At 37.6% G+C, this 14,430-nt stretch overlaps 1 protein-coding gene across 1 annotated transcript in view; it reads left to right on the plus strand.

Moving 5' to 3' along the window:
• Positions 1–14,087, plus strand: part of LOC149018971 (putative acyl-activating enzyme 16, chloroplastic) — a 95,071-nt gene extending 80,984 nt beyond the window's left edge. Inside the window, 9 exon segments of the mRNA XM_089153071.1 lie at positions 4,796–4,954; positions 5,084–5,137; positions 5,227–5,307; positions 6,621–6,758; positions 10,894–11,053; positions 12,244–12,323; positions 12,419–12,561; positions 13,262–13,319; positions 13,405–14,087. Coding sequence (XP_089009197.1) covers positions 4,796–4,954; positions 5,084–5,137; positions 5,227–5,307; positions 6,621–6,758; positions 10,894–11,053; positions 12,244–12,323; positions 12,419–12,561; positions 13,262–13,319; positions 13,405–13,497 — 966 coding nt within the window. The 3' untranslated portion in view covers positions 13,498–14,087.
• Positions 14,088–14,430: the final 343 nt, after the last annotated feature.

A 14,430-nucleotide genomic window follows, 5' to 3' on the forward strand; every position in this document is an offset into this window, starting at 1 on the left:
CCAAAACACTCCAATACCTTCTCTATGTATTTTTGTTAAGATAGCCATAGCTTCCTTAACTTTCTATCGTTCTTGATTTCCATACCAAAAACCTTTCTTGGTGCCCCCAAGTCTTTCATCTCGTATTCAGTGCTTAATTGTTGCTTCAACCTGATGATCTCATCCATATCTTTAGCAACAATTAACATATCATCAACATATAACAGCAAATATATGAATGAACCATCAAAAAGTCTTCTAAAGTATACACAACAGTCATACTTGCACCTATTGTAACCCAAAGTTGCCATGACAGAATCAAACCTCTTATACCACTGTTTAGGAGACGGTTTCAAATCATATAAGGACTTTTTCAACAAGTAAACCTGGTCCTCTTTTCCTTCTATAAGAAAACCCTCAGGCAGATGCATATAAATCAATTCTTCTAGTTCACCATGCAAGAATGTAGTTTTCACATCAAGTTGCTTTAACTCCAAATTATGCATAGCAACAAAAGCAAGCAAAACACGAATGGAACTATACTTAACAACTGGTGAAAACACATCATTAAAGTCAACACCTCGTACCCGACTATACCCTTTTGCAACCAATCGTGCCTTGTAGCTAGCATCTCCATCACCTGTTGTGGATTCTTTCTTCTTGTAGACTCATTTGCAACCAACAATCTTCTTCCCTCTAGGTGGCTTGACAAGCTCTCATGTCTGATTTTTACGAAGAGACTCAACCTCTTCATTCATGGCCAACAACCACTTTGAAGAATCATTTGAAGAAATAGCTTCTGAATATGTTACAGCTTCACTATTATCAATTGTATCTACAACAAACAATGCATAAGCAACAATTTCAATATGCCTATATTTTTTATGGCCTAATGTTCCTCCTTGGCCTATTTTTGGCAATGTTGTACTCATCTTCTTCTTGATTCCTGGAGCACCTTCTTCTTCAATAAGAGTGGGTGGCTGAACTGAAGTTGACTGTGCTTTCTTTAAAGATGGATCATCCACTTCAAATTCCACCTCCCCATAATTTTTCGGACTTTCATCACTGTGAATATGAGTTTCTTTTCTAGGATTCAACATAGCAGACTCATTTAAAGTTACATCTCTACTAATAATAAATTTAGGATTATATGGATTAGGACACCATAACCTAAATCCCTTAACTCTAGATCCATATCCAAGAAAAATACATTTCTTAGCCCTATGTTCCAACTTCCCATCATTCACATGTCCATAAGCAGGACATCTAAATTATTGTAGTCAATAGGTTTACCTAACCATACCTCCTCTAGAGTTTTATAGCTGTGCAAGGAGACCTATTTACCAACCATGTTATTGTATTTACTGCTTCTACCCAAAACTCCTTGTCCAATCATGCATTTGACATCATGCACCTTGCCTTTTTTAACAAGGTTTTATTCATATGCTTTGCAACTCCATTTTGTTGAGGTGTCTTCACTGTTCACAAATGTATAGTTTCTTGCAATTCCTTCATTCCTGCAGAACTCATTGATGTCTCCTTCACAAAATTCTAGGTCATTGTCTGTTCTCAATCTTTTAATTTGCTTTCCAGTCTGCTTCTCAATCAAAATCTTCCGTCGCTTGAAAGTAACAAACACTTCATTTTTGTGCTTTAAGAAGTAGAACCAAACCTCCTAGAATAATCATCATTAAAGTTAAGTAAATACCTGACACCAACTCCCTTTGAAGGAACCTTGGATGGCCCCTACAAATCAGAATGATGTAGTCTAGGTTCCTTTGGACCTATGAATAGTAGTACTGAAACTAACTCTATTTTGCTTTTCGAAAACACAATGCTTACAAAACTCCATATTTGATGTACTCTGACCACACAATAAACCCCTTTTGCTCAATGCAGCCATCCCTCTTTCACTTATATCGCCTAGTCTCATGTGCCATAATTTTGTAGTATCTGAATCAGAATTTGATGAAGCTGCTGCAACGGATCCAGTGATTATAGTACCCTACAAGACATACAAATTACCAACCTTTTTGCCTTTCATTAATAAGAGGGCACCCTTACTGACCTTCATGACTCCACCTTCAGCTATGTATTTGCACCCATTTGTATCAAAGGTGCCTAAACTGATGATAATCTTCTTCGACTCAGGAACATGCCAGACATCAGTTAGAGAGCCAGCATGCATCCTAATTTTGATATTTTCCTTCCCAACTGTATTACAAAGAGAATTATTCCCCATCAACACAACTCCATTTCGAAAAGATTCATTAAGTAGAGAACCACTCACAGTTAAGGCACATATGGTGGGAACACCCAAAATCAAGGATCCATTCTTCTTGTGATCTAACTCTGTCATTAGACACCAATAATATCTCAAAATCTCTCCCATCTTCAGCGACACTAGCCTCTGTAGAGGTTTCTGTCTTTGGCAGGTTGGTACCACCACTTGTTTCTATTTGTTCTAAAGCTTGTAGCATTCAAATTTGATATGCCCCTTTTTCTTGCAGTAATTACAGGTAAAGTTTTTGTTCTTTGATTTTGACCTAGACATCTTCTTATCACTATCTGAATTTCTCTCAGCAGTTTTACCATTAACCGTCGACCAACACCCTCAGATTTGGTTGATGTCAACTCATAATGAATTTTATGTTTACTCAAAAGATTTGTTTTGACGTCTGCAACTGAGATTGTCTCTCTGCCATAGATCATGGTGTCTCAGAAGTGCTTGTATGATGGAGGCAGTGAACATAACAATAATAGGGTTGAATCTTCATCATCAATTTTAAAATCTATCTTTTGCAGATTAGTAACGATAGAGTTAAAAGTATCAATATGAGACTTGAGAGAAGCACCTTCACCCATATGCAAAGTATATAATTGTTGCTTTAACCTCAACCTGTTAGTGAGGGATTTCATGAGGTACAAACTTTCCAACACCGACCACAATTTTACCGTTGTTTTCTCCAAGAGAACTTTTTGCAGAACTTCGTTCGATAGTCGTAACTAAATTGTGTTAAGGGCTCAATCATCCTTATCATTCCAATTTTCTTTACATAGCCTTAGGTTTCTTCGTCTTCCCAAGTATGGCCTTCTTCACTCCTTGCTGAGTAAGAACATCCAAACTTGCCATAAACTAAAACTGATGCTCTCGTTGAATTTTTCAATATCGTATTTCGTTGATGTAGAAGCCATGGGTGTAAAAATCGAAAACAACCAAGAGCTCTGATACCAGTTTGTTATAACAATATATGATGTGTAACTTAAGTCAAATGTGAGAAGTGACGAAGTAGTAAGACTTTAGGGTCAAGAGATACCAAAAACTAGATAAGAGTACATGATGTGTAACTTAAGTCAAGTGTGGGAAGCAATGTAGTGAGGCTTTAGGGTCAAGAGATACCAAAAACTAAGTATTTTAGATACCTAGGCTCTACCTTTACAATAAGGGTGATATAAATTATGTTATTTCTCACAAAATTAAGGTAAGATGGAGGAAGTTAAGAGGTGCTTCAGGAGTTGTATTTGACAAATGAATGCCTAATATCAAAGGGGAATTCTATAGGACAATAATCCAACCAGCAATGACTTATAGGGCAGAATGTGGGACAACCAAGATGAGTCATATAGAAAAAATGAGTGTAGCAGAGATGAGGACGTGAAAAGTTGTGTGGCAGCACTGGAAGAGATAAGAGTAGGGAATGATTGTTTTAGAACCAAATTAGGAATTGCACCAATCCAGAACAGAGCCATTTATGGTGGTATGGTAATGCCCAGTGGAGACCCTTAGAGGGACCAGTAAGGAAGACTGATTAGTTCCAGTTAGACAGAGCTAGAAGACGTAGGGACAGGCCTAAATTAACTATTAGAAAAGCAGTAAGAAAGCATATGCATGTCCTAGGACTAGATTCTAGTATGAATGTTGATAGAGTTGTTTGGAAGACTAGGACCTATGCATCTGACCCCATGTGAAGGGATATTCTTGGATTTACCTCAACTTCACCTCGTTATCTTTACTTTACTTGTTACTCCTCATGTGCCTTTTGGTACAACCTTTTGAGTTGCGATAAGGTTAAGGTGGAGGTGGTGGTTGTATCAGATGTATCAAGCTTTATTGGCCTACAGGTATTGATACGTATTAGTGCAACCACCGAACCCTATACAGAATGTATCAGTGGTATCGAGATGTATCGTTCATATCGTACAGTATCGACCCATATCCGCGGTGTAGTTTGACACACCCGATGCATGCCATTTATTTTTATTTCTTTTGGGGCTTTGGGGGGGGGGGGGGGGGCAGGGGAAGAAAAAGAAAGATGTATCACCATGTATTATGTCAGTATATGGATTCACAGTCTATTTTATGGGCAGATACTCTAGACCCTGCATATCAGCCCTGTCATGCCATATCAAAAGACACGTTAAACGATGCATAAAATATAAACACTCAATAAAACATACTCTAAACCCTGCATATCAGCCCTGTCATGCCATATCAAAAGATACTTTAAACTATGCATAAAATATAAATACTCAATAAAACAAGGTGGCACCTTACCATTAGGAAACACCTTGTTACCCAAGCAGCACCTTGGCAACCATGTAAGAAAACATAAAGCAATGTTAGTTATAAACTATCCATTATGCTAGGCCATGCACAGCTGTGCCTGTACAGCCACATCCCAAAGATAAAGTAACCAGTTGCTTGCCTATTTAAATGAATTTATTTGTGTCATCCTCCGTCAAAGTAAAAATTATTTCCTCTCCAAGTACTGGTCCCATGTGTATGTTACTGATTCAATTTAAGCATGATTTGTAGGGAAAGTGCCTCACTAGAAGTCAGAATCAACCTCCATTTCTTGTATCAATGTTCGACTGGTTATTCGCAAGAATTATTGCTGCAATTTTATGGCCAATGCATGCTGCAGGGTCGAAGCTTGTATACTCTAAAATTCGTTCAGCAATTGGGATATCAAAGGTTTGGGCTTGTTGTATTGTAAATCATTACGTACATAGCAACTAAGTTCTTTTATATTAGTTATTTCTGTGAAAGTCCTGTTGGTTGTTCGCAAGTGGAATGAACAGAAAAGCTGCTGACCATATGCAGGCTAGTATAAGTGGTGGTGGCAGTCTACCATTATATGTTGACAGGTTTTTTGAGGTTAGATTCTTAGTTTCTTACACATTCTTATTGCAGATAGAATCCAATGTTAGTGTGGCTCTTTAACAGAAGAAATGTAAAACTTGTAGGCAATTGGCGTACAATTGCAAAATGGTTATGGTCTAACCGAGGCTTCTCCTGTTGTTAGTGTTCGACGACCTGATTGCAATGTAAGAAACCCAGCTTGTTCATGATTATGAAATATTACTGGTTTGATTTGATTATTTCATGCTGTCATATAGCTTATGCATTTGTTGATATCTTGACCATAATAAAGATTTATAGAGTAGATTTCTGTTGATCTATATATCTAGTATGCAATAGACTGCTACCAACATGGTAAAAAGAAATGAGCAAATACAGTGCTATGGAAGTGAAGGAATAATTCTCAGGTATAGAAGTGAAAGCTAGGTTTTTGGGGATGAATTTAGTGTACTGAAAATCAGATTTGTAAATTTTATTTCTCCCATGGCTTTATAGGTTTGTTCCCAGAATCAAAATTTCAGCAATTCAGCAATATGAAGTATTATGGTTGACATAAATATTTAGAAAAAATATAACATGATAAATATGATTAAGTAATTAAATATTATAATATAAATAAAAACTTTTAAAATATTAACATGTTGGTGAGGATGTTATGGAAAACATTGAATTACCTAAAAATGGGTAAGTTGAAGCTTAGTTATAAATATGGTTGTCTCATTTTGGCCCAATTAAATCCAACAGGATAATGTTAGGCTTCAAGTATCATACCCTATCTGCTGTTTCTAACTGAGCAATACTGTGCCTTTAAGGTGATGATACAAAAAAATTGGGTAATCATGCAAGCATGGAACCTCATCCTTCCCAAATAATCATTCAAATGCACCTGTCTTATCATTCTTAATCTCTTTTTTATACATGATATCTTTCTATGTGTTAATCATATATAGTGTGTTATGCTTCAAGACTTCATTTTTTGTACGTACTGAGCACTTTATTGTGTTACTTAACCAACCATTTCCATATGTAATTTTACATCATCCCTCATCCTTTCAGCACAATATAATGCGTCTCTGAAATGTGGTACCTGATACCGATACCTTTTATAAACTGTGACAAATAGAAATTCTAAATCCATGATTTTGGCCAAATTCACCAAAATGGCCAAATAGACCAAAATAACCAAATCACAGAACTGAAACTGAAGGATCTGTTTTGAGCGAACCACCAAAATGAAATATTTTTGGGTTGCTGAAATGAAAAAACTAAGATCTGAATTGATTTTAAGGTTAGGATCCTTCTCCATATAGACACATCAAGAGTCCCTATTTTTGTTTTAAAAGCACCTGGTCTTCATAACATACTCTGCCTTGGGCTCTAGTATCTTGTATCTATCTTTCTTGTAGAGCTGATTCGTTTTATTTTGAATTCAGTTTTGTTTTATTTGAGATTAAATGGTACATCTAATGACTGACCATCAAATTATCAACTTTTGAAGGTTCTTGGTTCGATTGGGCACCCTCTTCAACATACAGATGTTAAAATTGTAGATTCTGAAACTGATAAGGTGCTACCTGATGGATCAAAGGGCATTGTTAAGGTTAGAGGGCCGCAGGTGATGAAGGGATACTTTAAGGTAGTTTTTCATTATAATTCTAATCAGTAATGGTTGTTTCATTATTTCAGCTTGTAGATTGTATAGTTGTAGGTGAAGATGATTCATTCTGTGTATGTGGCTCAGCAAGTTTTTTCACCAAAAAAAATGTCTTATTACTTTTGTCAGAGTTGGGTTTGTTTCTTATGTAAAATAAAATTAATCCCCTTGTCAGATTTATTAGCTTATCCATCAACCTAATGTTAATCAAATATGAGGAATTGAGGATATGGTTCATTATATTCCAGCTATTTGCGCACACAAGAGAAGTCTTTCTAATAGAATAGACATTTGTTTTTGTAATATAACATCCGCCTTTTTTCTGACAACTTTGCTTAATAAAAATGCTTTTTCCCTAGACTGAAAATAAGCATTACTGGTAACATACTTCCATCATTTTTATGGATTATCAGGATGAGTAATGAGATGAGCCAGAGCCCAGTAAAAGCATAATACCCATAAAAACAAGAATGGAGGACATGAAATTTCATGAAATTTCTTTTCACATTTGGAGTCTTGATCCAGTTGAGCGACTGCGGAAACCAATTTCAGAAATGGTGATTCTGGCGAAATCTGTCAAACTGCCAGTCTTTTTTCCTGGTGCTAGCTTAGGTAAAAGCCAACATGACTTCCATTTAAGTTAGGTCCAGTCAAGCTTTTGTAAACCCAATTTTTTTCCTCCTTGGACCTGATGGAAGTATTTGTCACAACCCACAAACGGATGGTTGTCCTGCACATAGTCTAGTGCTTAGAGCACATTCAGTAAGGTCTGGATCTGGAGCTGGAACTGTCAAATCCATCATAGAACTGGCAGAAACTGAATTTCAATTGCAATGATGCAGAATTGGGGTGTCAATCAGATTGTCCTATGTCTGCGCCTGAACATGATATATGAAGGATTAAGACCTGTTAAAAACATATACAGCCATTTAATGACTCATAGTAAACCATGGGAACAGGGACATAAAAATCCAATTGCTGCCGAAGCAAAGGGCGATATAGTATAGAGTGAGACAACTCCTGAGTACTATTAGGGACTTGTCAATGGACTTAAGATCTGGGCATGATTCCTGGATTGGGAATAGGTCTGATGAACAGCACCCCATAATTCCTTGACCACATTAAAGAAAAGAAATGTGGGACCTAAAAATGCCTATGTGGAGTTTATTAGAATGGAAGTTATCAAAAGCATCATTAGAAGTCCATCTAGCAACAGCAGCCGGGGTATGTTGGCTAGGGATGTCCCTAAAGCAAGGTCTGCATTTTTATCATGAAAATTGATAAGGCAGGCTCGAGACCATGTGAGTTAGTTCTGGCCATCAAATTTAGTAGGGCCAGGGTGGCGTGTGTTGTAATGCCTAGCAGAGTTGCTTGAAATCCCATGTAGAGGCTTTTTAATTGTACCAAAGGAGGGAAAACCATAAGACCTGACCCTCATACTGTTGTCACCCATTGATATTCAAGAAGAAAAATCAAGGGTAACAAAAGGAGGAGGTATTCTTCATCAAGCCAACCAATCAGCACCAGCAGTAGAGGCCAGAGGTAGTTTTGTGGAAATCAGGAAGTTGTGGCAGTGCGGTATAAGGAGACTGACAAAGAGACATTGCAACTGGGAACGCACGATGGCACCAATGAGAGAGACTAGCCGGAGGTGCAATGATTGAGGAGTGATTGCTGCAGGGAAGGGTACAGCAACCAGTGGGTCACAGTGGCGGTAGTGAAGGCACTGGCAGGTGCAGCTCACCTCAGAGGAAGTTGGTGACTAAGGAGGAATCACCGTGGAAGAGGCACAACAACAGTGTTAGTGTGACAAGGGTTGTGGCAAGGAGGCCTTGGTGGCACGTGACAGCAATCAATGGTCACCATGAGGCAGCAAACAAGGGATTACAACAATAAGGATCACAACAGTAGCAGTGCAATGGGGGTTCACAATGATTAGGCAAAGCAACCAGAAGTTTGTGATAGCGGCAACATGACAATGGTCCTGGAAAGGAGCAGCACTAGGGAAAGGAGACCAATGGAAGGTGGCATAGCAACTTGTGTGGTCAGAGCTGAGGAGATTGTAGCAGCTAAGTGGATTGGCTAGTGATATGGTCGACCCTTAACAGACTAACTAGGGTCAACCAACGATGAACCCAGATGGGCCAGATCTTGGTCGGACCATAAGCGAACTAAATCATATAGCATGTACACTAAGCAATGTTCACCGTTTGAACTATTACCAACCTCCTTAATGTTCGAGATAAGGACTTTGGACGAATTAGGTCGTTCAAACTAACTAAGGAGTCCAGGTTGAACTCAATTACTATTAGCCTTACATTTGATGGTCAGCAAGTGTTTGGGAAACGGATCACACGGTCAAGGTAACTACCTAAAATCTATATAAACGTACACCTTTTCCAGTAACAGGTACGCATTCTTCTAGTACTCTACCTAGCATTGAGAGCTCTACAACTTGCGTCTACTTCTAAGGCTGTGTGCATTCACTAACTTGCTCGTCAATGGCGTTACCCGACCAACCTGGTTGAGCGCGTGTTTTGTAGGTTAGTTCACTTGCATTGACGAACAAGATTTTGGAGCAACAATTTTTGGCACCATCTACGGGAATTTGATCAAGAAGCCATAATGCAAACTAGATTGGGAATGCTAGTTGGGAGTCATCTGAATGATTCTAATGGACCAGAGATCCAACAAAATGATGCAGCACGAGGACGAGGGCAAACTCCTCCTCTTAATAACACCCTTGCTGGTTTGTCCAATCATAATCAGTTTGTGACCATAGATCAATATAATGAGTTAAGAGACAGATTCTGAAGATGAAGGATTTGCTTAGAGTTAGCATCTGCCAGCAAGTAATTCCACAAGATCTCGCGAAGCTGAGAAATCTACCTCAATTGCCTATTGAGGGGAGGCTACTCTGTAATGGTGGATGTCAATAGTTTGCCAATTTGTTGTAAAGAAAGTTGCACCTCACAGTGGACTGCTGCTGGAATAATTCTGCCATTGAATCCCATGCCTGTTGCGCTGTTTGGAGACTTAGGACATGGGAGGAAAGTGATTCAGTGAGGAATGCATTGATCCATGCTCGAACAAAATGGTTTTGTCTGCGCCATGTCAGATACTCAGGATACAGTGTTGTGGTGTTGTCAGTGATAACTGTTTTTGCAGGTTCAATGATGCTGTCGTCAAGATAGCCCACGAAATCACAGCTTATGAAGAAACTGCAGTTGCTCCCTCCATAGAAGGTAATCCGTCACACCCAATTTGATGGAGATGAGGTCGGAAAGGCTTGAGATGGGAAAGGGAGAGTTTGATTTGCCATTAAAACCCATTTGAAATTGAAGAGAGAGAGAGAGAGAGAGAGAGAGAGAGAGAGAATTATGTATTTGGGAGAACTATAGAACCAGGCTCTGATTCCATAGAAGGATAGGATTTATTGTGAATTGTGTTGCTTACTAAAACCGTAAGTGGACCTTTATTTATAATTGCATAGTTCCTACTTTATAATGACTTTACCTTAGGTTGGCGGTTGTACAATGTATGGGGAGATCAGTTGAGGAAAAATATCTCAAATAAACTCAAAACTTTTTAAATTTCAAATTACTGCTTGGTTGAGTCTTGATGTTGTTGGCTATCATTTCCCTTTTTCTTTATTTGCTAAAAGTGTGCAGTTTCTCAACATAGTTCAAAGGCATGAGGAAAATATTGTAAAAGTGTGTGCCTATGGATAATAGTTATTCACAATAATTTTAGTCTGCAAAATGACTAGACCTAAAATGGTGTTCATGATAGAAATGAATCTACCTTGACCTGGTATACCAATTATCATCTTGGCAATTGATGCCATAGTCGCTGTCGGTGTAGAGAAAAGAAATTATTGTACTAGTGACATATAATGATGCTGCAAAAATCTTTTTTGTTTGGTGAGCACACAGTTGTTATCTTTTTCCATAATTGAATCCCATTTCTAACTTTATGACCTTTGTCAAGCGTCCAAAATTGATCTTTCACTTCTTCAATCTTTTATGTAGTTGCAGTAATTCAGTATTACTATCGTGTTATGAAATAATCCTACTTGCTAATTTTTCATGTGAGATTTATGTGGTTTCTGGAGTAGAATCCATCGGCTACGGAAGAAGTACTAGACAAGGATGGCTGGCTAAAGACTGGTGATATTGGTTGGATCGCTCCCCATCATTCAATAGGACAAAGTCGGACATGTGGGGGGGTAATTATTCTTGAAGGCCGCGCTAAGGATACTATAGTTCTTACAACAGGTATTTTATAACCAATCAGAAGAGTCGCATTATACAATCATGTTAGGGAATTGGACTTGGAGCACATTTTTCCTCTTGGATGATAATTTCTTGTCTTCTTTTTTTGGGTACAAAGACGGGGTGATTTGATTTGTATTTACATATTAAAATACTGCTAGTGCTAAACAATTTAACAAAAATATGGCTTCAGCATGATTGCTTTGTTTTCATGACTTGATCTCTTTCATTTATACTTTTTTGCATGTTGTAACATTATTTTTGTCTATAAAATTTCTTTTTGTAGTAACAATGGAAATAACCTACCAGTTAATGAGAATGTGTAACTTATCCTCATTTTATGATGGTAATAATTTAGAGTATATAAGAAAAGGTTGACAATTAGGTTTGTTGGGTGAACAATAATGCTTTTTTGCCACATAGGAGGAGCTAGAATCATGCCTTACCTTAATGCTATATGGGAGTAAATATTTATTAATAGTTGAGGGGTGACAATCCCCAATTGAGTTCTATTAGAAGTCTTGATTAAGTATTCACAGCACTGTTTGCGTGAACAGTGTTGCGAACGGTGTTCATTATGAATGTTATATTTCGTTTTCTATTTTTAGGTCCTAGGTGTTTCTAGTATTACTATTGTGTTGTTTCCTTCTTGTTGCTTGGGTGCCAAGCAAGTCTTTTAGGATAATAATGTTTGAAGATATTTGAAGATCTTGTGACTAGATTTGAGGGTATTTGAAGATCTCCCTATTCTAGAAACTTTTTAGTTAGTTCCTATTTTCTGTGTGTAATCTCTACTTTTCCTTTGTGATGTAACTTGGTTACGGAGAGTATTCCTATACTGAGATTGGGTCTTTGACTATTAACAAAGCATGTGTGGGAAGGAGAGGGTCATGTGAACACTCTCTCCCCCTCTCTTCATTCTCTTCTCCTCCATTTTTCTGTTTATGACTTTCTAAATTGCAATTTCTGTTACAAATTCCCTTTTGATGTTTTTGTACTTTAGTCCCCATGAATCCAAATTTAGCTTGTGTTTCAGGTTTCTATGGAGTGAATATAGTTTTTAGAAGCATTTGCTAATGTATACTTCTCAAGTTTCTCCCTTTTCCATACATTCATTTTACAGAAAGCTTGTTAGTTCTACCACCATGAGCTTAAGTTGATGTTTGTTAAAAAATATTTTTTTATTTATATAGGTGAAAATGTCGAACCATCAGAGCTAGAGGAAGCTGCTTTGCAAAGTAATCTAATTCAACAGATTGTTGTTGTTGGCCAGGTAAAATAAAATAGGTGGTTTGTCTCGGATGATTTTCAGGCCCTTTCTCTTCTCAGGTAGTATTTTGATATACATGTCCTTCTCTTCTGAGGCAGGATCAACGGCGCCTGGGAGCTGTAATTGTTCCAAATAAAGAGGAGGTTTCTTTTAAAGCGAAAAAGTTTAGCTTAGATGCTGATGCTTCTGAACTGAGTAAGGAGAAAATGTACAGTCTTCTACGTGAGGAGCTTAAAACATGGTGTGTCTTCCTCTCTCTCTCTCTCAAATGAACTTGTTATACTGGATTCTTTAGAATTACAATGATGTTTGTGTACTTCGGTAAATGAAAATCCATTGCTGATTTAACATAAAATATGAAGTTTCTTTTTGTCTAAACAGTAAGACAAGGGTGTCAAAGTATTTCATGACTTGAACCTTGTGAACCTATTACAAAATTGAGAGATAATATCAGACACCCTAAAAGCTTGTATGGTACATGAGGACACAGCCATGGCTGGTACAGTGAGGAAGTCAGCTGTGGGTGTTTAAAGTGCAAGAATGGGTTGCTTCTTCTTCTTCTCTCTTTTTAATGAGTTAATTGATAATTATGGTCATGTACTCTGGAGTTCTGAAAATTTTACAACATAGAACTTCTGAATGAGCACCATCGTGGAAGCTACTGACGTGCTGGATTTATTGATTTGAAGTCATCAAGAAGCAAAGAGTGTTTTCTAATTTTTCTAATATACCATTTCTGAATAGCAATTGATGTCGTATGATATTTTAGACCAAACATACAGTTGTTTCATGAGAAATATGATAGTTATTTTTTCTGAGCATCAATTCTCAAACCAGTTAAAATGTTTTCGGCTGCATATAGAATAATGTATCCAAATGACAGGTTGAATGGTTCTATGCGTTGCTTGCTAGATGCCTTAACATATTTAGCCATTGTGCAGGACTAAAGAGTGCTCATTTAAGATTGGACCAATTCTGATTGTGGATGAGCCGTTTACGGTAATGTTTCACATAGCTATCAAGGTTACTTTCATTGTTTTACTTTTGATTTGACAGCTTGTCGTTTGGATGCTTTGGCTTGCAGATTGATAGTGGCTTAATGACCCCAACCATGAAAATAAGGAGAGACAAAGTTGTAGCCAAATATAGTGATCAAATTGCTGAACTTTACAAATAGGTTTTTATCAAGAAGCTGTTACTTTTCTAAGGTTCGTGCGACTTCAATGATGTTCCACTGTCCAGATGGACTAGAAGGCATCAAACAAATGGGATCTACATTATTAGCTGCAACCATTTTTGTGGCGTGTGATGCTCGTGATGTACTTGACCTTTTCATGTGAAAAAGTTGTATAATTATACACTTTTAGATTTGTTTGGATATTGATTATAAATTTTCCACCCAAAGCCCATTTAGCTTGTGTGATGTACAAGTGCTACTCTACAAGAATTTGCCTATTTCATTTCGCCTCTCCAATGATTTATTGGTACTTCTTGGTGTAAAGCATATTCTGGCTTGTAAATTGAAATCATAAAAGGAAGAGTTCTAGATCCTTTACCTTGGTGATCTTGACTAAAATGGATCTAGACATTGGAGTGCATCTTTGTGTTCCCTTTCCCTTGATTTGCCTTGTGTACTCTATAGGTTATTTCCACGAATCTGCGAACCACAGTGATGGAGGTTCAGGATTAGCTTGGAGAATTTGCGGAGCAAAGGTGAGTATCCTATTATCGGTCCTCTATTTGGTATTTCATCCCTTTATTTATAATATTTTCCCTCGACCCTAATTCCTTGATTAGGGTTTTACTTAGACTCATCCAAGTGAGGGAAATTAATACTAGAGTCTAGCTTGGACTCAACTAAATAGAAGGGTAGTCATCTTGGACTACATAACCGTCTTGCCGCCACCTATAGCGCAAATTTTAGTGGGACCCATCCACTACGATTAACATCCTCCCACTCACCACAAGGTGGCGGAGTTATCCAAATGCTCTCATCATCTCTAATCCTTTAAATGCGGAAATGGAACGTGCGACATAAGAGATGTATATAGGGTATGAGTGCTATATCAAATCTCCATCTAACCAACATAGCACATCACTTAAAATTATC

The sequence above is a fragment of the Hakea prostrata genome, chromosome 4 (genome assembly GCF_041222555.1).
Source record: "Hakea prostrata isolate BN-2017 chromosome 4, UWA_Hpros_2, whole genome shotgun sequence".
NCBI lineage: Eukaryota > Viridiplantae > Streptophyta > Magnoliopsida > Proteales > Proteaceae > Hakea > Hakea prostrata.